The sequence below is a fragment of the Corvus moneduloides genome, chromosome 5, assembly GCF_009650955.1.
Source record: "Corvus moneduloides isolate bCorMon1 chromosome 5, bCorMon1.pri, whole genome shotgun sequence".
Lineage (NCBI taxonomy): Eukaryota > Metazoa > Chordata > Aves > Passeriformes > Corvidae > Corvus > Corvus moneduloides.
The window spans coordinates 15,911,778-15,936,197 of record NC_045480.1 but is presented as its reverse complement, the minus strand read 5'-3'; the positions used below and the strand labels follow the sequence as shown (position 1 = coordinate 15,936,197).

The window sequence follows — 24,420 nt, the reverse complement described above, 5'->3', positions numbered from 1 at the left end:
AATGATTCTGGGAATACTGTCCCTGCTTGGAGTGTGGCCACCTCACACCAGTAAAGACAGGAACTATCAGGACAACAAAAGTCGTGTGAGATGGCAGCAGATTCCTCTAAAAAACCCACAAACACTAACTTGCATTCACTAGCTTTCTGTGAAAGAGTTACAAGATACACTCTTGTTGGCGTGTTCAGAACTTACTACATAATTCTGTGCTGAAGCCATGCTGATCACACTAATTGCAACAGCCTAAAATGACGCAGCACCATTTCTGCCTCAGTACATACAAACAGCAGTCTAAGGAAAAAATGTCAGAATGGTGTTTTTATGAACAACTTTGCAGAGTTACTGTTGACACCACCTACAGTTCACCCAAAACTGAGGCACATCTATCATCTATTGGTTATTCTCTCTCAATCAAAACTTACATCCAAATAAGGTATTTATTGTTTACAATAATTATGCCTACTTTACATATAAAATAGGCATCTCAATAATTTTCATTATCATGTTTTGGTATTAAATACCTTAATAGTTCAAACAGAATAATTTCTATTTTAAGATGCATAATATGGGATGACAAATCTCAAAGTTGGGATATTCTTACCCAAGTAATAATTTATGAAATGCATTTTTAATTGTCATAGTGGAAATATGCTTGAGGCATTCATTTACAAATTATACCTTTTAAGATTTTTTTTCCTTAAGGCAGAGTGGATGATTTTAGAACAAGTATTTTTATTTGGCATTGTGACTATCTTGACTTAATCGAGCTGCAAACTCCACAAGCGTTCTCGTGGGTCGCCCTGCCATGCCCTTCCGAAGATAGGGCACCTCATCTTTATTCGACATCACCCCAGCTATATCCAAATGAGCCCAGTGAGAGGCAGTCACAAATTCCTTCAGGAACGCAGCAGCTGTGCATGCTCCTCCAGCTCTGTGGAAAGAGGAAAAATGTATTGTTTCCAGAGCAACTCCAACAGCACACATATTAAACAAATACGGTGAAAGAAAGGGGCACATGAAAGATATTGGTTCATCTTACCTGCTGTACTTTCCAATGTTACTAACATCTGCAAGAGGACAGTCTGTTACTTGTTTTGTGTAATGTTCAAAAAGAGGCATCCTCCAAACTCTGTCCCCTGTCAAAATGCTGGCCTGAAAAATAACCAATCATAATTTGGGAAAATTATTATTTTTTTTTTTACTGCACTTGTAAGCCCTGGTTTCATGCATGCTTCTTTTTGTTTAGGTTTTATCAGTCTAAAAATCTTCAGCCCAATATATTACGTTTTTGGGAATACACTGTTAGCAAAACAAACCAGGCAATCCTGCTTTTAGGTGTTACCCAAAAGGCAACATCAAAAGACCACATTTTTTATCTGTTTTTCCTTTTCCCTGACAACAGAAATTCTTCCCCTCAGAAGCTTCCTTGATCCATCACACTTCAGCCACTCACAAGTCCTCTCTGAATTTCTGTCTCCATGTTTTTAAGCAAGATCAATTATCTTTTTAACGTGAACTTATTACTGCCAGTAGTCCAGAGCTTATGCATATGCAGTAAGTTATCAGACCATGCAGATCCTTGAGATGTTTGGTGTATGATATTACATCTCACTGAAGAGCTAGTAATAGTCAACATTGTTTTCAAGTAAATATAGGATTGACATCATTCCTCTAAAATTTCAAAATGTATAACATCTTTCAATTTGCATAGAGACTTTCAGTAATGTACTAACTTTTCAATAAGATATATAACTGAATTATTACTATTATGATTTAATAATAATGCAGATGGCCTACCTCATAGAGGTGAGTCCAAAGCCAAGATGAATTTGTGAACACTCCAGTTGCAGCAGATCCCAATGCAACATCCATGGCACCTAAAGAAACACCTTCGAGCTTATATGACAAAGGCAAAGGTGAACCTGAGCTATTCCCTGCATCCTGACTCCTCACAGAACTTCCCCGTTTTAACTCCCATTATCAGTAACAGGAATTAATCAGACTGCAAAACCTGAAGACTTTAGTACACTCACATATTTGAAAGTCTGAACAATTTTTAAAACATTTATATAGTCTAAAAGACACAAGAAATCATAAAAATTATATTGTTTCCCATGAAACTAAATTTTCTGATTTCAGCTTAATGTTTCTTAGAAATATTTCTAAGATAATGTATTAAACAATAACTATCCTCTAAAATAAATCTAGATATTATTTTCATGTAGAAAATACAAGTGAGTGGGCTTTTTCCAGTTTATAGACCTCAATAATTTTTGAGCTCATACCTTCTCTTTTGTGAATTTCACTTAAGTCGACTTTAGCACATCATGTGTAAACTTACTTTATTAAATATTTACTTTATTAAAATAATCCTTATCAAAATACTAGAGATTACATACATATTTTCCTATTTGATGCCCCATAACTGCTTCTCTAATACCAACACTCAATCCTCAGTGAGATGAAAAAAATAAAAAAGTAGTTTAACGAAATATGTCAAAGAAATTTCTATGGGAGCCCTCCTTCTTCCTGCTCAGTGCCCAAGGATCACAGGTGGGAACACTTTTATACAAACCAACAATCTTAAAATCAGTTTCCTTTTTGTCTATTGAAATTTTCCACAGCATTTGAACACGTAAAACTGATGGAACATAATTTAAAGCCGTGCATCTATAGCAGAGAATCTCTATAAGCATGATTATTTTGCTTAGCATATTCATTAAGCAACACAGTGGAGTCCTGTCAGAATTACTCTTCCGTGTTTGCTTTTATTTCAGCTACAGTCACCTCACCCATGACAGCTTGTTAGTGAGTTCATGAGCTGCATACACAATTGCTGGTTTTAAATTTAAATTTACAACCTCATTATTATGCAACTGTAGAGATTAAACAATTAAAACACATTTCAAAACGCCTAGAAGTATGCAAACTGCACAAAACATAGGAGGTACTTCAGTCATACCAGTTCTGGGGAAGATGATGACGACTCTCCTGTCATCATGGAAGCCTGAGCTAGCTCACATACTGGCACTGGCTACGTCAGAGCTCAGGCACTCAGCAAAGCTGCTCAGGAACCTGAGCTCCAGAGTGGTCTGTGCCATGTGAACTGGGCAGAATTCTTCCATGAACACGCCACTACCTCTGCATCACACAGCCCTGGGAGCTGGGAGGGTTTAGCTCAGAGATGGAAGAAGCACAGGGAAACACTGTGCAGAAACATTGAAGGCTGTGTAGGTTTTTCTGCTCTTGGTTCCAGCTGGGCTGGGCCAGCCCAACTTCATCTCCACTGCTGAGCACGTACTCTGCATGTCCTACGTGTCCCCTCCCCACTCCAGAGACACACAAGCTGTGCTCGCTGTTGTCCTGCAACATGCAAAATCATCCCAGTTGCCTCTGAATTAAGGTTGGATTTACATACACAGTGCAACTAATCCACAGCCCAACTAATAAGTAACACAAAACTGACTTGCAAAATGAGCAGGGAAGGGACACTGCTTACCTGTTAATGTTGCAGCATTCACAATGGCCCTTGCATTAAAATTGTGGGCGTAACAGAGAGCATCAGCTAAGAGCAGTCTTCCTTCTGCATCTGTGTTATCTACCTTCAAGGGCAAAATTAGTAAAAAAAACAGATAAAGTACTGTAAACATCTCTTTCACTGATGTATTTCTCACATATTATCTTAAATAGTTGTTGGATAGAGGCCCTAGGAACTTCAGGTAATGAAAATTTACTTAAACTACACTGAAAAAAAAAAAAAAGAAGCAAATATAGTATTGATATGCAGTAATGTTTATAAAGTAAAAGCATATCTGTAGCTGAGGTTAAGTCATCTTTCAGCACTGCAACCTCCTCCACATGCTGGGTCTCTGTACTGCTGGCTCCTCAGAAGAGCCCGGAGAGGTGCCTCAGTGGAGCACATAGGCTGCATCATGCGCTCTGAGCTACCAGCACTTTCTTGCAAATTTCTTCTTGGTGGGGAAATACATGGCCAGTCTTTTTCCCTTTCAAAGCAGAGGGTGACTGAACTCAGTTTTCAGAGATGAACGTCAAAGAAATGGAAGGTTCAGCAAGTCAAAAGTGGCAGAATCACAGAAATTCAGACAGAAGGAAATATTAACCCATCTAATTCTGCATTAAATCAGTGATCTACCACACAATGACTTTCAGTACAATTTATTCTATTAGATGAGTATGGAACCATTTGTAATAAATACAAAATATGTATCTTGGATACTGATTTGGCAAACTCCTTTGAACAAACAGCCCCTATGACTCAGAGTTCTGATTGTTCTGAGCATTTTGGCAGTGTAAAGACGTTGGTTCTATCAGAAGAAAATGGATGCCTTACTCTCATGAGTTACTCCAGATAGCAAGGAATTGTTCTGAAGGGTCTGCTGGAAGCAATTAATGTTATTCATTCAGACTGAGAGCCTGTATGTAAGAGCATTTTAACAACCTCTTGTGCCAAACAAGCTTTTCCAGCACGCTCAGTAAATGACCTTACTTTGCAGCTTTTCCTAGCAATTTATAAAACATGCCTCATCTCTTCAATCTATATCTGAAAAAAATCCTAAGATAGTAATTTCTAGTTAATAACATGCTTCTTACATTTTTAAAAACAGTACATTTGCACTGCTTATCTTTAAGGGTTTGTTTCAAACGTACTCTGACTGCAGTCAACTTGGTTGATTACACCAATTCATTAAAAGTACTCAAAATCCAAGTTTCACAGGCATACCTGTATTGTTTTTCCATTCTTGGCTCTAACTACATCCCCAGGCTTGTTTGCCTTACCACTGGGCATATTTTCACAGAGGGGTGCCAAACCTCAGAGACAAAAAGAAAAGTGAATTACTAATTTTCTTCTCAGAAAAGTTATAGAAAAAAACCCACTTAGATAAACCCCAAACATCTCCCTAAGAAAACAGTAGAAGTGTTGTTTTGAAATTAAGCTCAAAATCCAAATTCTCCTGGTTAATGAAAGACACATGGTCCAGTTTTCAATCAGGGAAACTCGTGGTGGTGCATGATGCACCACCATGCTCTCTCACCTACACTATTTTATCACTAAGATTTTCTTCTACTTTTTTCCCAGACAAGTCATATCAGAGGAGCAATAAATATTATGTCTCCCATATATAATTATTCACATGGAACTTCTTTCTTTCTGAAATTAAAAACTTCTCAAATAAACACTCTGAGCCATTTGAACTCTGCTCATTGTATAATGTCCAGAGGGGTCCGGGGTTGTCACATATCTCCAGCCACACCAAGAGCAACTAGAAATGAGCAAAAAAACAGGCTCAGCATCAAAACTGCAACTACAACTGGGATCATGGAATGAAAGGCACTCCACCACTCCTAGGGAAAACCTGCACCTGGCACGAGGTCCACAAGTGGAGCACCACTTCTCAGTGGCGTGAATGTACAGGCTCCACTGCCAGCCCTTCCCATCGCACACAAAGGTGAGGAACGCTGTGAGGATGCATGTGGGCATCGCTGCCCTCTTCTGGTTGAAGCATAGAAGTGACTGAAGTACCAGTTAACTCCCAAGTTCAGCTTCTCAAACTAAAACTTATCCTAGAACATGTTACATGTCATTGCCAGCTGGTCTTGCCACAGCGTCTGAATCAGCACATTTAATTTTATCTCTGCAGAAAAAAATAAGCTTTTTTTCTGGAAAAAAAAACCATTGCACATACATAATAGTATCAGCAGACTGGGTTCATTTGTTTTAGTTTTCTGCTGAGATAGTCACCTAAGGAAATTAAAGCTGATCCCTCTTCCTGTTCAGTTGTGACAAGCACTCACGGAGGTAGCTCAGCGAACTCCTTTTCATACTGTCTGCTTACACAGACATGCACACTCCTTCTTGTAATGAAGGATTGGCACTCACTTTATTGACAAGCATTTCTCACTTAAGATCTAAATATCATACCTTAAAAACCTTAATTTGGTGTTCCAATATTTTATTCAAGTAAAGAATAGCAGTGTTTTTGTATGCAAGTAAAAATGGAAGAGAGGTTGAGCAAGGGAATGAGAGAAGTAGGTGTGCAAGTGTCCATGATGTTTCTACATGGCTTTTACCATTGCTAGTACTAGGAATGTTCTCTCTCACAAAACTTTGTAGAACTAAGATTTTTGGATTCTCCACACAAACACACTTACCAATTATGTTGAGAGGTAGATTTAGAGCTGCTGCTGTCACAATGGCTGAACAGACAGTTGCTGCCCCTCCCATATCTGCTCTCATTGCATCCATACCCGATGACGGCTTCAGTGAAATGCCACCGCTGGAACAAACAGCTCAAGTTCGATGTCACATACACTGATGATGTTCTGTCCATCAGTATGTGTTAACACCAAATATCAGTAAATGCTAGACCTGGTGCTCCAAATACTCCTGCAACCCTAGTAAGTGTACTGAAAGCAAGGTATCTGGGTTTTCATTTCAGATAAAATATTACTTCCTCATCATTAGGAGACCATAAAAGTCCAGGTAAACTGCAGTGGACTAACTAATTGGTCTTCATAACAGCAGTGCACAAAACAAGAAAAAAACAGTACACTTGGTAAAATCAACATATGGATGGGGAACTGACTGATAAATTCTTCAGTAGTATGTGACATGGAAAGTAGTTATAAGGAATTGCTGCAAAGAATGAACTATTTTCTATTTCCTTAAGCATCATCTAGATGTCCAGTGACATACTGCAATTCTAAACATGTAAATTCTTCACCCACAGGTTTGCTCAGGACAAGAAAAAAAAATAGCACCTTCTTTATTTTCTTTCCCTCTGAATTTCCTTTTTCCCCTTACAAGATGATACCTTATTAATTCCTACTTTGGACAATTGATGTTGTCTCATCCCCAGGAAAGACAGCACAAGCTACTATATAACACAAGTTCAGTGGCATGGCATTGGAAGATGTGCTGAGCAAAGGAAAAGCATCTCCCTGTTGAACATGAATAGCAGAAAAACATTTTCTCCCTCTAGTAGTTAAAATATTAGCATACATACCTGTCAAATGTAACTCCTTTTCCTACAAATACCAATGGGGAGTCATTTGTATCAGCACCCCCTGAATAGTGAATCTCCAGAAAGATGGGAGGTTCAGCTGAACCCTTAGCTACACTCAGGAATGCTCCCATCTCTTGTGTTGTTATCCAAGACTCCGGTCTGGAATAAAAACATATTAGTTTGGGTTTTTTGTTTTTTTTTCAACTGGACACTTTGACCAAGGTGGTTTTTTTTTAAGAGATCATGATTCTTGAAGGTTTGTACACAAGCCAATTCATTTTAGTTAGTTATTTTGGAAACTGTAATTTAAATCCAACCATTACTACCATTTTTGTGAGGCAGAAAACCACTTCAAAGTTGCTCTTTTTGTTCTATCTTGTTTAAAAAAAAACCCCAAAAACAACAGCTTGTCTACAGTTTCTGCATCAGAAACACTTATCTTTCACTTGCCTGTGAGGCTATAGATGCTAAAGGCATATGAAGTAACAATATTGCAGCAGGTTACATTTAGCTTTCTGCTAGCAAGATTTCCCTCAGCCTTTTGCTTGTCAACAAAATAGCCTCCAACACTTGCACAACCAGTTAGCCTGTTTCCACTGATGAGCAGAAAGTAGAAATTCAGGGGCAAGAAGCACCAGCTGTGCAAATCCACTTGCAAGGGCTTTTATGGCTCCATCTCACATTTTTAAAAGCTATTTTAAAAATCCCAACAGTAACAGCAATAAATAGAAGATGTTTTATTACCACATCCACACAAAAAAAGGAAAGGTATGTAAAAAACCCACCTGGGAAGAAAACAAAAGGTAATTAATATTAGCCCTCTGTTCACTGACGCTTCTTTTCACAGCACGTGTTAATTAAGCAGTAATTGACTGCATGACTAATTGACAGGTAATGATTTTACTGCATCACAGTATCTTGCTTCCTCTGCAAACTAACAGCTCATCTTCTAATTCTTGAGAACAGCCTCCATTCTGGACACCCCTCATACCTTTTCCCCAAACACTCTCCCTGCTTTTGTCATTTGAAGTAGCAAAGGGAAAATGAGATTTGAATAACCTGGAAGGTATCTTATCTTACTGTTATGGTCCTCTACCCTACAGAAGAATCATTTCTGTGGAATTTACCTTATGTGGACCTTTACATTGCTGAAACTTCTGAGCTTCTGTTCAATATGTTCAGCAAATTTGATGGGAGTTATATAATTAGCTGGAGCCTCCATAAGGTACCGAGCGAGGTTCTGTCCCTCAGCATAGATAACACCTTTTTGCCAGGCTTCACTTTCAGCACTGAACAACAACACACAATGATCAGAATTATACACATTTGCAAAAGTAAGATGTCAGCATTCACATATTCTCTTTCTTAAAATGCAGTATCATTAATTTGGAGCAGTTAAGAATATCACAGTTATCTTACCACAAGGAATCTAGTCTAGTAACTCATCTCTGGTTCTAGTCAGTGCCAAATACTTCAGAGAAAGCTAGGAAAATCTGAGAGCAGACAGATGTCAAATTATCTATCCAATTCTTTAGGTCTTGTCCTAATCATGACTAATCAAAGATTGGCTTAAATCCTTAACCACAAGGTTTAATACCCTTTCCAAAGTTTGTAATCACATTAACAGCCTTGAAAGTTTTTATTTACCATATAAAGTCTCCAATTCTGTTTTTGCCTTTACCGAAATACGATTATGTGATAAGAGTGGAATTTGGATCTCATTTCATAGTGCACTCAAGGCACTTCACCAACAAATGACAGAACAAACATACACAGAGCTTGTGTAGCAAATGGGAGGTCTCTCTGGTTACTTTGCCAGACAACCAGTACAAAACCTTTCATTTTACTGAGACAACTTACTTGCTTTATAAGTTATCACAAAGTAGGGCCTTGAACTGGATTCTGCCTCTAAAAAGAGCAGGACAATGGTAGAGGAATCCAGGAATACAGAAATATTGCCTGGATATGGAGGGATGTAATTAAGAAGCCAAATGTCAGCTGACACTGAAACTGGCAAGTTAAGCACTAGAACAGATGGCCCAGTGAGGACGTGGAATTTTCAGCTCAGGAGATATTCAAATATGGACTAAACAAAGGGCTGATCAACCTGACCAAACTTTAATGTTTTATGTAATGTCCAGGTTATCCCTAATCCAAGTTGGAGCTGGACTGAATGACCTCCAGAAGTCTTTTCCAACCTAAATTACTATATAATAAAATTACTTCCAGTGTTGTAAGTGGTCATAGGACCATCTATGTTTTCAGGAAATGTTTATTTAATATGAATTTAATCAGCCCCCAGATTATCTGCTGTGCTACAAAATGGGAAGAGTGTTTATTTTACATATAGCTTATCTAGACATGCTTAATCAAGAGGGTTTTATTTTATTTCATTAACTTCTTTGAAAGGAAGGATTTGTTCCTGTTTAAAGTACATACAGGAAATACCTCCCCTATGCATGACAGAATATTCTATACAAAATATCCAAAGTCCACTCTGGTAATTGTTCTGAAACCAAAAGCTCTGGTTCTACTTTCTGGTCTCCAGTAAGTGATGTCTATTTAGAGACCAGAAGAACCCCAGCTTCTCGCATTATACTCTGTGAATGAAAATATAACAAATGAACTATGTAAAATATATCCATAATGCATTGGTCTGGTGTCAGTTAGTATTTCCTGATTCTCCAAAGGATTTATCCATTTATGGAGTTTGAAACACCTCTTCTCCAGAATTTTGGCACACAATACCAAATTGTCGTATATGACAACTACTCTTCAGGTATTTTTTTACTTCTACTTTTATTCTGGCCCTTCTTTTCTATGAAGCAGCATTTATTTACCCTTAACCTCTGAACATGGCATCAAAACACAGAACAAACACTATAAATATGCTTGAGATGTAAAATTCTTCAGGAAATTCAAATGAGTAGGAGTTAGCAGTTGAGTACTGTTGCTAGCCTTACTCTTTCAGTTTTGTTTTTCTCATGCACAAGCATGCCACGCACACAGTTTTATAAATAAGCAAGCAAACAGACAAATGAATAGGCAAGCTTTCCTTTGCCATCACCTTCCATGTAGCTGAGGAGTAACTACAGGCTTCTTTTTTTGCTTCAGCTCATTATATTCATGCAATCCAAGGACAGCACCTTCTGCAGCTGCTTGCGCATCCCCGCAGGGATCTACTTCCACACAAGGAATCTCCAGCTCCTGGATCTGCCTGCAGCCAACTGAAAAATACGCACAGAATTGAAGGGCAACTATTGCACAGAACAGCAAAACAGGTGTCTGAGGTGATCAGTGGGCCATTTCAAGGCAAAGATAATTTTAACTGAAGATATCTGAGTTTATAAGTAAGTCAGTTAAAGAGATCATGCAGTAGAATAATTAAAAATGCTAACAATCATACACTGACAAACTTTTACTAAAAATACCACTTGATAAATTATAATAATTAAAGTGTTTCACAAGAATAAAAAAGGAAAAATCAAAGTTGTTCTGACTCCTTTAAGCTCATTCTAGAGCAAAGCAAGGCTCTATTACTCTGGAGTGCTATGAATTATGACTATCTACAGGTATTAGAAATTTGTCATAATTTAGATTTTTGCCAAGAATATGACTGCTCTTTTCTTCCAGATGAGTTTATACGCCCTTTTATAAAACAATGTATTCCATAAATTCTATTTTGTTCCCAAGTAATTTAACAGTGTTTTATGTCAGCTACAGTGTTAATATTAATTAACAATGTTAATGGCACCTACAGGCTAGCACTTTGGACATACAGTTGTCATCCAATCACAGATTATAAAGTCTTCAGTGAGAACTCTTTTAATTCTTATTTTACACACTTAGATCCAGCAGTCATCCTTAAGATAAGCCCTCCTTTGTCTACAGAGAACATGCTGAATCATAGTACTGATGTTGTGAAAGATGTTAGTTTATAATGCAAATATCTCAGTTATGAAGTGGCAGAAGTAAATATATGTGCATACTTAAGCACAGAGTGACCATAAAGTGAATTGCTGATGCTCCCAGGCTTCAAAATACTAATTAGACAAGTGCCTTTTCAATATCACACTGTTTAGGAAAGTTATTTGATATAAATAACTGCAGTTTCCTGTCTTCAGATTTGATTTACACTCTTGATAACTCCTCGCTAAGGAAAAATTTACATGAATATCAGTGACAAGTAAATGCATTTACCAAACCATGCAGTAAGTTGTGCATTTCAAAACAAAGGCATATCTAGACTTGGTCTTCAAAAATGGAACATGCTGCAGAACTGCAATTGCTTTATAGACAAAATGTTTAAAAAATTTTTAAAATGGTTAACCTGCAACAGCTGTACGAACATTTTCTTTGCCTTCATTCCAGTTTTCTTGTTCATTTATTCCAGCATTCTTCTTACCCAAGCCAACTACCACTACACTTGGAAAGTCCTAGATGAAGTCAAAACACAAACGGATTCATTTCCTCATTGTTACAGCCACAGCAGAGCTGTTATAAAGACTTTACTTTCCAAATCAAACTAAGCACATCATTAAAATACATGCAGTACTTCTTCTATATCAGGCACTTTTCATTAAGAGTGCCAGTATGGTGCTGCTGTCCTGTGCTCCCAATCATTTGCCACAGGCTTGCAGTCAGTTATTCTGTTGTCCAGTTAATAATCATGTGCATTGCACAGACCAGACAGGGCTTTGTGCTCAACACATGGTAAATTTGATACTCCTAATGGCAAGCCTAAGAGTCCTTGGAAAGCAGATCCAGCTTTCAAGCTGTAAGAAAGGACAGAACTGATCTGGAGAATTGTAACCTTTTTTGGCACAGTAGTATGTTCAAGGAAATAAAACAACTTCAAAAGCTCAGTGTCTTAGCTCATCTCAGGGGGGTCTGCTGGCACAATTTGCCAGGTTGCAAACGAAAGCTGCACAGAGGTACACCTCTCCGGAACTCAGGAAAACAATGTAGCATGGCAGACTAAATGCTTGCCTTATAAACTGCAAGCAAGTGGAAGGAAAAAAGAAGCAATGAGGATTAAAGGAGCCTTTTAAGAGCAAAGTCAAATTTGTATAAAACTCAAAGCTATATACATATATATGTATGAACATATATATATATGTATACTCCTATAGCTCTTAAAAAAATTAAGATTATTTTAGGCTTTCCCCTTCCATCTCTGTCAACTTCTAACAATTAGCTTTCAAACTGCTACACTGTAGTAAAGTCTTTTAGTCAAAAGAATGCTGAAACTTGTGTTAGCTATCCAGAAAACCAGTGATACCAGTTAACATTCTCCTGTCTTCTTTTGCAGACATTTGCTACTCACTTCAGAGCCCATTCTACATGCAGAACTGGGATAATGGGACTTTCAGTGCACTCAACTTCCATGAAATTTCTGAGAGCCTTTTTACCAAGTCCAGTGTCACCTGCATGGGGTGTCTGCACAGGAATTTATACATGGCAGGCAATACTCACTACAAATGGCTTTATTTCAGATTACTTAAATAGCCCTAGCGTGAGATTCAGTTACTTAGACAGGGACACCTAGTGTCACATCACATGCCTGCCTAGGCCTTAGCTACTACTCCAAAAAGGCACAAATCATACCATACTGGTCATCTTCACATATATGCATTAGAGGTATCCCGGCTTCTCAAATGGCACCAAAAGCCTGACTTTGAGCAGATGAATCCTCACCTCATACCTTGTGATCTATCATGTCTGTGCAGACAAAAGTCCTGCTTGAAAAACAGTCCTATGTCTTACTTTCAGAGGTTTCAAGCACCTGACTTAAAACCTCTGACAAAAGCATATGATGGGACTACTTTGTGTTAGAACTGTCAGGTCTGGAAGATCTTTGTACCTATCAGTAACTCCTCACACACTCAACCCCCCTGGACACAGGAGGCACAGATGTCAGATCCAAAACTGCCATGCTTTAGCTCATTCAGGAAGCAGCTATTCAGAGTACAGCACCTTTGGAGCAGACTTGTTTACATTCTCTCCACTTGCAGCACACTGGAGGGAGTACAGGACTGTGCAAAAGGCTGTGCAAATATGGGCAGTGCAGAACAGGAGTTGAGAGGGTCAAAAGGAGAGAAGAAGAGTAGGCCATTTATACAAGCACAGCAGTGAACTCAGCTTAAAATTAGATGTAAAGGCAAACTTCATACATCAATCAATTAGCATACAAAAACGCAAAGTTCATACCTGATGCAAACCATGAAATATGCGTGTTTTGCCTTTCTTCAAAGGTGGCCCACATCTAGGACACAAAAGCATTCTTTCAACACAGAGGTCCTTACTGTGATAAATCTTACAGTACTACACTCACTCCATGACCACGCAGTGGGCCACACAAATGTAACAGGATGCTTGGCTCTGTGCTGATTCACAGCAGAGGATGGGTCCCATGAACATTTTGCATGTTTGCTCAGTGCTTGGTTTTATCATGGGAGGTCCCCTCCAAACTCTAGAAGCAAATACCAGCCTGACAGTGATATGGACACAGACACTAATAATGAAAAAAAAAAAAGACCATTCCTACTGGTATTTGTCGATACTTTAATCCATTTCAGAAGCTTATCACACACTTACAGGGACAGAAGTGCTCTCAGCTTTCCGGACAGAAGCCTATCAAAAGCATCTCCTGCACTAGTGAATTGGGCAGCACCATCATCCTTTTCACTAGAGTAGACTCCCAGAACAAGACCCTAGAAAAGGACATGCGTTAATGTAAGCAACATGAAATTTAGAGACCCATCAGAGAGGCAGCGAGCACACTGTTCAAACTATTGCTACCTCTGTATTTATTTATCTCAGTTTTTGAATTATCTAACGTAATGAACAGAGTAACTCTTCAGTAAACCAGGATCAACTACTACAACTACTTTAAAGTGTGAAAAAGAATTCAGATACAACGTAACTAAACTTACAACAATTTTGCCGAGCACATGAAGACAAAATCTCTTTCAATCAGTAATTTTAAATACAAAAGAGCTTATCCCCACCAGTGCAGACCTCCAGTCTGGCACACCCAAGAGAAGCAGAGGGAGCCGCATCACTCCTGACTCAGCTCCGGGCGGCACACGGGGGGCTCAGCCGAGAGCCGCGGGCCCGAGCGGAGGAAGGGACACGCGACCCCCCCCGCCCCGGCTCCCCCCGCGGGCAGCCCCTCACCTTCCCGGCCGGCCCGCGGCTGCGGCCCCGCGGCGAGGGGCCCTGCGCCGAGCAGCTGCAGGCGCGGGGCACGTCCCGGGCGAGGCGGCGCGCAGCCCCGCTCCGCACGCAGGGCAGCAGCATGGCACCGGCGCGGCGGGCGAGCGGCGGCGGGCCCGGCGCGCCCCGCGCCTCATCAGCCGGCGCCGCCAGGGGCGGGGCCCGCGGCCGCGGAGGGAAGGGCCGGGCCCGCCGGAGCGCTCCCTAGGCCGGGAGTCCGGGGGACGGGAGCTGGGGTTTTCTGCCGGTGTACCAGCATTCGTACGAGGGGGCGGCTCGGCTTTGTTAAAAGCTACAAATGTTTATTAAACTATGAAGGTAGGGTGAGTTCTCCTTTGTGGTTGAAGGAGAAGACGCTTGCAGAATTACGCTCATATAACCGGAACCATATGAATTGCCAAAGATGTGCCTTTGCAGCTTGTAAAATATGTATTGCCAAATATGTACTGCTTCCACTTATAAGTTATGTAAGTAAAGAGATATTATACCAAATATGGAAGAGAAAGATAAGGGTCATGAAGAGGATACAAGAGGAAGACTTCTTACTTCCTCCCAAAGCCCACCCGGAGGCAGAAAAAGACCCCTTAGCAACTAAGAATACATGCGCAGAACTAACCACTAGTGGAGACAAGGAAGAACGACAGAAAGACGCGAATACGGAAGTATGAAGATATAAAAACTCTGCCCACAACTAGAAGCGTGTGACAGTTGGCGGAGCGGAGACTCCCCTGTCACCCAGCGCTGCTTTTGCTCACATTCTACTTGCTTAATTATTAATAAATTCCATCTAAGAAAATCAAAGTGTGTTATTATTTGTTAACTAACAAATCACAATTTGGTGCCGTGACTCGGATGGGAAGATAGCGATCTACCGTCCCTCAGGGAGGCGCCCCGAGGTATTCCTCGGCCCAGGGACTGGTGGTGCGCTTACCCCCATGCCGACGAACCTAAATTCTAGAATGATGAGCAATTGAGAACCGGTTAAATCCCATAAAGTTTAGTGCACTAAAGTCCGGACGAAGACGCAGGGACGCGTGAGTATTGAGATACCGTTCGGGCGGGATTGGATTCCTGAGATATAACGATTGAGAGGTTCGAAATATTGAACCAAGCGAGTGCAGACCCTTTAGTACTACGTTTCCCGACTCCCGCGAGGGACCGGGCTAGGAATAAGGGGAGCGAGTGTGTGTGTGCGTGCAGATATCTCAGAAGATGGGGGCGAAGGGCAGCAAGCCTTCGGTCCCCATGTGGCCCCAGTGGTACCCCAAAACACTCCCCTAGCATTTGTGTTGAATAATTGGAAACACCTTCCCAGTTCACCCGGGAAACATAAAGCCAGAATGATAGAATTTTGTACTAAAATATGGGGAGGAAAGAAAATACAAAAGAACGTGATCTGGCCAGTTTTTGGGTCAGATGAGGATTGGGTGCGACAACAACTGAACCTGTGGGTAAACGGTAAAAGTCCACCTAACCCAGAAGAAAGTGCATATGCTGCAATGTGGCTAGAAAAACCCCAGGTAGCTTTATTTCCATTAAACGAGAGAAAGAAAGAAAGGAAAGAAGGGGAACAGGAAGATGAATTATTATTGAATCCACCCCCATACGTGCCCCCGGCACCAGCACCGTTGGCACCACCACCGCCAATTCCCCTCGATACGCCAATTGATGCGGAACGAGGGTCCCCCATTCCAGTCAGGAGAAGAACTAGAAATCAACGAGAACAAGCTCAGATGTACCCTCTAAGAGAGGTACCCATGGGAGGACCCCAACCCGGGATCGGATATGTTTCTGTCCCTTTAAATTCAGGAGACCTGCGAGAATTTAAGAGAACTGAAATGGGGAGTTTATTAGATGACCCATTAGGAGTAGCTGAAAGGTTAGATCAATTCTTGGGACCCAGTCTCTATACCTGGGGGGAGATGAACTCAATATTAAGCCAGCTGTTTACATCAGAAGAAAAAGAAATGATCAGGAGGGCTGGCATGAGAATATGGGATGCTCGTCATGCCCAAGGACCACAAGCAGACACCAAATGGCCATTACAAAATCCCAACTGGGATAACCAGAATGCCAAACATAGGGTCCACATGGGGGATCTAAGAACTATAGTGATTCAGGGAATCAGAGAAGCTGTACCTCGTGGCCAGAACATTAGTAAAGCTTTCAATGAGAGACAACGAAAAGACGAAAGCCCCACTGAGTGGTTAGAGAGATTGAGAAAAGCCCTACAGTTATACTCCGGAGCGGATCCAACAAGTCCTTTAGGACAAGCTGTCTTAAAAACTCACTTTGTAGCGAAGTCCTGGGACGATATTAGGAGAAAACTTGAAAAGCTGGAAGATTGGCAGGATAGAGGCTTAGAAGAACTATTGAGAGAAGCCCAGAAAGTGTACGTGCGGAGAGAGGAAGAGAGCAGTAAACGACAGATAAGAATGATGGTAGCAGCGGTTAGGGAAGATAGAAAAGGATGACCAGATGGATCCCGGAGGAGGCCGAATGTAGTAGAAAAGAAGGAACAAGGAAACTGCTTTTATTGTAGAAAGAGAGGACATATAAAAAAGAACTGCAGAGAACGAATCAGAGACGAGGGAATATTAAAGGCTGAATAGGATAGTCAGGGGCTCTATATATTAGGGGACCGGAGTCATCAGGAGCCCTTGATAAAATTAAGAATAGGTCCCCAACTCCAGGAGTTCACCTTTCTAGTAGACACAGGGGCAGAGCGATCCACAATTAGACAATTACCGGAGGGATGCACCCTTTCACATGAAAAAGTTCAAGTTATAGGGGCAAAAGGAGAACCATTTAAAGTAGACAAAATTAAAAACGTCATATTCGAGTCTGAAAATAAATATGGAATAGGTGAACTCCTACTAGTCCCAGAAGCAGACTACAATTTATTGGGACGGGATTTGATCATTGAGTTACAATTAGAAATCAAAGTTGAAAATGAAAAATTAGCTATCAGAGCATATCCCCTCACAGTGACAGACAGAAAAGATATTAATCCCAACATATGGTACTCTCCAGACACAATAGGCAAGCTAAATATCCTACCAATCAAGATACGAATAACGGATCCCCAGATACCGGTGAGAGTAAAACAATATCCTATTTCTTTGGAGGGACAGAAAGGACTAAAGTCAGAAATTGACAGATTATTAAAACAAGGAATCCTAGAACCTTGTATGTCTTCCTTTAATACTCCCATCTTGCCTGTAAAGAAACCTAATGGAAAATATCGACTAGTTCATGATTTAAGAGAAATAAATAAACGAACAGTCACCCGATTTCCCGTGGTAGCTAACCCATATACATTATTAAGTCGGTTAGGACCACACAAGACGTGGTATAGTGTAATAGATCTGAAAGATGCATTCTGGGCATGCCCACTAGCAGAAGAGTATAGGGATTATTTTGCCTTTGAATGGGAAGACCCAGAAACGGGACGCAAACAACAACTAAGGTGGACAGTACTTCCCCAAGGATTTACCGAATCACCGAACCTATTCGGGCAAGCCCTAGAAGAATTATTAACTGAGTACCAAGTACAATCAGGGAACGTACTTTTGCAATATGTAGACGATCTGTTGATAGCAGGAAGTGAGAAGGAACAAGTTAGGATTGAATGTATCAAACTACTAAACTTTTTAGCACTAAAAGGGTTACGGGTTTCTGAAGAGAAATTACAATTTGTAGAAGAAAAAGTTAAGTATTTAGGACATTATTTATTTGGAGGACAGAAAATAATTGATCCAGAACGCATTAAAGGAATACTAGAATTACCTATACCAAGTACCAAAAGACAGATTAGACAGGCGCTAGGTCTATTTGGATACTGTAGACAATGGATAGAAAATTATAGTTCCAAGGTTAAATTCTTATATGAACAACTAGCAAAAGACAAGCCGCCCAAATGGACCCCTCAAGATCAAGAAGATTTTGTTAAGTTACGAAAAGAATTAAGCCAAGCACCTGTCCTAAGCCTCCCAGATATAAAGAGACCCTTTCATTTATTTGTGAACACAAATGAAGGAACAGCGTTTGGAATATTAACTCAAGAATGGGCAGGACAGAAGAAACCAGTAGCTTATTTATCTAAATTACTAGACCCTGTAAGTAGGGGATGGCCAGTTTGCATCCAGATCATTGTGGTGGCTGCCTTGTTAATAGAAGAAACAAACAAAATCACTTATAATGGAGATATAATTCTCTACGCACCCCATAATATCAGAGGGGTATTACAGCAAAAGGCGGAGAAGTGGCTCACAGATAGTCGATTGCTCAAATACGAAGGAATATTAATTGAATCACCTAAACTATCACTTAGTACAACTGGAGCCATGAATCCAGCAGAATTTTTATATTCAGGAAAAAGTAGTGAAATAATACATGATTGCTTTCAGACTATAGAACACCAAAGTCGAATAAGACCAGATTTAGAAGAAGAAGAACTTGAGGAAGGGGAGGTCTTGTTCATAGATGGATCCTCGAGAGTAGTAGAAGGGAGGCGCATCTCGGGGTATGCCGTTGTAAAATTTGATAAAGGGGAGTTTAAAATAGTGGAATCTGGACCTTTGAGTGCAACCTGGTCCGCCCAAGCATGTGAATTATATGCTCTCTGGAAAGCTTTGAAATCACTGAAAGGAAAAACAGGTTCAATATATACAGACTCCAAGTATGCTTATGGGATAGTGCACACCTTTGGAAAGATTTGGGAAGAACGAGGATTTATAAACTCCCAAGGGAAGAAACTAATCCACCCAGAATTAATACGACGAGTTTTAAAATCATTAAGAGGCCCTTCTAGAATAGCAGTAGTACATATTAGAGGCCACCAGCGTGGTACCAGTTATCAAATTAGAGGAAACAATGCAGCAGATGAAGAAGCCAAGCGGGTCGCAGGGAATCTTAGTATTCTTCTTACAATGAAGGAGATACCACAAAAAGACGAAAACCTTAGTTTTGACCAAAAAGAAAGAGAGAAATTGCGAGACATGGGAGCTAAAGAACAAGATAAGAAATATATGTTACCAGATGGTCATGAAATATTGCCCAAAGGAATAGCTATAGATATCCTTACGAAGATTCACCAAAAAACACATTGGGGTACCCGAGCCTTAGTAGATCATTTTGAACAGTTATATGCCTGTATAAGGGTCTATAACATTGCGAAATCAGTAACTTGGTCTTGTGAGATTTGCCAGAGGATAAACCGAAGTAGGAGTAAGCAGAAACAATCAGGAGGACAACCCCCATCATATCGACCCTTCTCGCATATACAGGTCGATTTTACAGAGCTACCAAAAACGGGGAGATATAAATACCTCCTTGTAATAATAGATCACCTGACCCACTATGTTGAAGCTTTTCCTACCGGTAAAGCAACTGCCAATCAGGTAGCAAAAGTGCTGCTTGAGCAAATAATACCTCGATACGGGGTAACTGATGTGATTGACTCAGATCGCGGACCTCATTTCACATCTAAAATCATTAAAGAAATAGTGGACAACATAGGAATCAGATGGGATTACCATACACCATGGCATCCCCAGAGTTCAGGTAAGGTTGAAAGAATAAATGGAGAAATCAAAATAATTTTGACGAAACTAATGATAGAAACCAAATTATCTTGGGTTAGATGCTTACCAATGGCATTATTAATTTTAAAAACTCGACCAAGAGCTGATTTGGGAATTTCAGCCTATGAAATGGTGTATGGTATGCCTTATCGTATCGAAAAACCCCAGACTAACCTTTTAATTCGAGACCATGCTATAAGTGAATATGTTTCACAACTGGCAAAATACTGAGAAGAATTGTGGAGACGAGGACTAGTGGTACAAAGACCTCCACTAGACTTAAAAATTCACAAAATTGAACCTGGAGAATGGGTATTAATCCGGGTGTGGAGGGAAGAGACTTTGAAACCCAAGTGGGAGGGTCCTTATCTTGTTTTGCTGACTACAGAAACTGCCGTCAGAACAGCTGAACGCGGCTGGACACATGCAAGCAGAATCAAGGGACCAGTGCCACCACCGCAGTGGAAAATCACCAGCCCTCCGGGAGAAAACAAGCTTGTATTAAGAAGGACGGTAAGTACAAATACCAAATGATAGAAACTATAATTGAACCATTTATCAAGTTGCCGTTTGCTGTGCAGTGTGTGATAGGATTTGTGATTGCTTTAGCATTATCAATAATTTTATACTTTTTATGGAAAATTGTTAAATGTGGAAAAGGAATCTGTGTGTATGAATAATAGGGAACAAACCGAAATATGGAACCTACCAATAGATATTAGAAGGCTAAATCAAAAGACACGTTTGATATTTACACCTATAATCGAGAGACTGCCAAAAGAGATAACATCCCAAATTCCTCCACCCCCATACACCTTTATTAAGGTTTGAACATTAATCAATAGATTGAGACACTCACGCGACCAAGGGCCAGCATACGAGCCTTGTCCATTTTGCGATCGAAATCAGTGCGAAGCCTATATAACTTTTTACTGTGGAGGTTGCTCGCAAGTGATACAGGTCCGCAGGGCGTCCCTTTATAATTGGTGATGTTATTATTGTGAACGGAGATTTAGGTGGCAAATAATATACCAAGAAGAAGAGAGGCGAATAGTAGAACATAAACTTTTCGAATCAGCTGAACAATTTCAATTAGCAATCCTACATTGGGATTTGGAGGTGTGGGTTGCAGCTATCACCGCCCAACTAGAATCACATATCATAAGAAGTCAGTGCAGAGGATACAGAAAGGGAAGAGATAAACCAGACCAGACCTTGAGCAATTGAAGGTATAAGTTCCCTTCCCTGAACAGGAAGCCCCTGCTGCCGAGAAGATGAGACACCTCGTAGCTGGATGCAACCCGGTTGACGAGCGAGGCAGAGGAGGTAACCCGGGGAGGAAAAGTTGCCTAACGCTCAAGCGAGGAAAATATCACCAATGGCTCTTCCTCCTTTTCTCTGTCACCCTAAGTAAGCCTGTGAGGCTGGTTGAAGCTGGAAACCCACATGAACCTATGTTATGGAAACTTATTAATGTGGTAGATAGCAAAGTGATACAAACCCGAACAGGACCCGGACAATGGAACTTTACAGTTCATCTGCATTCACTAATAACCATCCCAGGGTCTCCTGAGACCATTAAAAAACAAACTCAATGTAAGGCATTTTATGTTTGTCCGGCATCTAACCCAGGGAAATTATACTGCAATTACCCAGGACACTTTTTCTGTGGATATTGGGGTTGTGAAACCGTCGCTTCAGATTGGACACCATCCCCACAGGACAAAAACATAAAAATAGAATGGGGACCCCCCGGATGTAAAAAGCCCAAACACGGATATGATGGAACAGTACAGGGGTCCTGCGGGCCTTCCCACACTTGTTGGAGAATAGAAATATTTATACGAAACCCTGAAGCCAAACATTGGCTCGTAGGGAAAATGTGGGGAATAAGATTCTGGGAACCAGGAGCAGATAGAGGAAGTATATTCAAAATAATTAAGGAAAGAATCCCGCACGACCCAGCCCCCATTGGGCCAAATAATGACATCAAGCAGCCTCCACAGTCTCCACTCACAAATATAAAAAGCCCCAATACTGCTAATTTAACCAAACAACATAATCCAACCAAGCACCTTAAAAATACCTCTAAGAGCTTTCAGGTAGGAAATCTGACTAGCCCCAAAAACCGAAATGGAGATCCTTTTTGGAATTTGATGCAGGCATCGTACCAGGCCTTAAACAAATCCAGACCAAACCTAACCGAAGATTGCTGGTTATGTTATAGCGTAAAGCCACCCTATTATGAAGCTATAGGAAAAACTAATAAAGTCCAGTGGTCCAATGGAACAAACCCACGAGAGTGCTCTTGGAGTGAGCAAAAAAACTACACTCAAGGAATTACAATACAAAGTATAACTGGAAAAGGGAAATGCTTAGGAGCAGTACCTGAACAATACAAATTTTTGTGTAATAGTACCATTACTAGACATAAAATAGAAACGAAGAAAAATGAATCTAACAAGTGGATAATACCCACTTCTGGGGCAAAGTGGGTTTGCTCAGACATAGGATTAACACCTTGTTTATCAATCAAAGTACTAGATGCATCACAACAATTCTGTGTGCAAGTTATGGTAGTTCCACGATTAATGTACCATACCTCTGAAGAGATAATGAATCACTTTGAAGGGGACCTAAGCAGACAAAAGAGAGAACCCCTGACTGCGATAACATTAGCGACTTTATTGATCGCAGGAGGAGTGGGGGCAGGCACAGGTGTTGCTTCTATAGTCAAAAGTACTGAAATTCAAAAGTTACAAATAGCTGTAGACGAAGATCTGGGGCGAATAGAACAGTCCATTGAAAACCTAGCTACTTCAGTTAAATCACTCTCAGAAGTAGTGTTAAAAAATCGAAGGGGATTAGACCTATTATTCCTTAAAGAAGGAGGATTATGTGTTGCACTAAAAGAAGAATGTTGTTCCTTCGCAGACCATACCGGAGTCGTAAAAGACTCTATGTCCGAACTCCGAAAACGATTAGACCAACGGAAAAAAGATCGGGAGATGAATAAATCATGGTACGAAGGATGGTTCAGTGCCACCCCTTGGTTAACGACTCTGTTGTCTGCCTTAGCGGGACCCCTGATAATAATTATTTTAGGACTTATGTTTGGACCATGCATTATTCGGTATGTGTTGCGGTTCATAAACGAAAGATTCGATATAACCAAATAGTTAATTTTAACAACTAGTGCCAGATACCAAGCAGTGTCTGAAAATGAGTACTGCGAATGTGATTCAAAACAACCAGTATACGATTGTTGCTGTGCAAGAAATGGAATAAGATTTTGTGATTGTAATAACAGATGTGAATGGTGTTGGAAGAAAATAAAGGAGGAAGAAACCGATATAGTTTAATAAACAATAGAGGTTCAAAAGAAAAAGGGGGGAGTTGTTAAAAGCTACAAATGTTTATTAAACTATGAAGGTAGGGTGAGTTCTCCTTTGTGGTTGAAGGAGAAGACGCTTGCAGAATTACGCTCATATAACCGGAACCATATGAATTGCCAAAGATGTGCCTTTGCAGCTTGTAAAATATGTATTGCCAAATATGTACTGCTTCCACTTATAAGTTATGTAAGTAAAGAGATATTATGCCAAATATGGAAGAGAAAGATAAGGGTCATGAAGAGGATACAAGAGGAAGACTTCTTACTTCCTCCCAAAGCCCACCCGGAGGCAGAAAAAGACCCCTTAGCAACTAAGAATACATGCGCAGAACTAACCACTAGTGGAGACACGGAAGAACGACAGAAAGACACGAATACGGAAGTATGAAGATATAAAAACTCTGCCCACAACTAGAAGCGTGTGACAGTTGGCGGAGCGGAGACTCCCCTGTCACCCAGCACTGCTTTTGCTCACATTCTACTTGCTTAATTATTAATAAATTCCATCTAAGAAAATCAAAGTGTGTTATTATTTGTTAACTAACAAATCACAGCTTCACACTGGATTTTTGCCCTCTCGTGGCATATTCTAGATACGTGGTCGTATTTCTCTCGGGGGTTTCTCACAGACTTAAGCAGCCCTGGTCTGCATACTGCATACTTAATTTGCATATTGAAGATTAAAATGTAAATTATTTAGGAAAAATAAAGCTTTATTGCAAACGCACGTTATTTTCTATGAGAAAGCAGTAACAATCTCAGGCTGAAATTATAAATAGAAATAAAAAGGTGGTAATTGAAAATAAAAAAAATGGTGAAAATGACTGTGGTTATATTTTGTCAGGAAAATTCACAACAGAATACGAGATCTGTATTCTGTCACTGTACTGTCAGAAGTAGATATATGCTCAGCAAAAGCACTGCATGGAAAAGAACTGGTTGGAGTTTGCTGACAGCTATTGTATTGTCAGTCTGAAGAGCATTGAACATGCACTGGACTTTAATTTCAGGTGATCCAGACCCTTTTTGTCTCTTTCCCTGCCCCTGAAGTGTGAAGCATAGATTTTAAGTAATTCATTTTTATACGTGAGAATAAGACACCTTATGACACTATGTATAACAATGTTTGCTTTTCCATACATCTTTAAGTGGAGTTACGCTGTTAAACCAGCAGAACATGATGTAGAAGGAGTTGGGC

General features: G+C 40.2%; 1 protein-coding gene and 1 long non-coding RNA gene across 2 annotated transcripts; one reads left to right on the top strand and one right to left on the bottom strand.

Annotated features, from left to right (window-relative positions):
• Positions 1-418: 418 nt before the first annotated feature.
• LAP3 (leucine aminopeptidase 3) lies at positions 419-14,344 on the bottom strand. The gene is made up of 13 exons (XM_032109260.1): positions 14,205-14,344; positions 13,623-13,738; positions 13,236-13,290; positions 11,356-11,461; positions 10,093-10,252; positions 8,153-8,314; positions 7,026-7,184; positions 6,172-6,296; positions 4,742-4,830; positions 3,500-3,602; positions 1,798-1,877; positions 1,040-1,152; positions 419-931 (listed from the first exon to the last, which is right to left on the bottom strand). The coding sequence occupies exons 1-13, from the start codon at positions 14,325-14,327 to the stop codon at positions 733-735; spliced, it is 1,590 nt and encodes a 529-aa protein (XP_031965151.1). The 5' UTR covers positions 14,328-14,344; the 3' UTR covers positions 419-732.
• A 710-nt stretch (positions 14,345-15,054) lies between these two features.
• Positions 15,055-20,565, top strand: LOC116444144. The gene is made up of 2 exons (XR_004240217.1): positions 15,055-15,277; positions 20,217-20,565. It is a non-coding gene; the product is annotated as an uncharacterized LOC116444144 (long non-coding RNA).
• Positions 20,566-24,420: the final 3,855 nt, after the last annotated feature.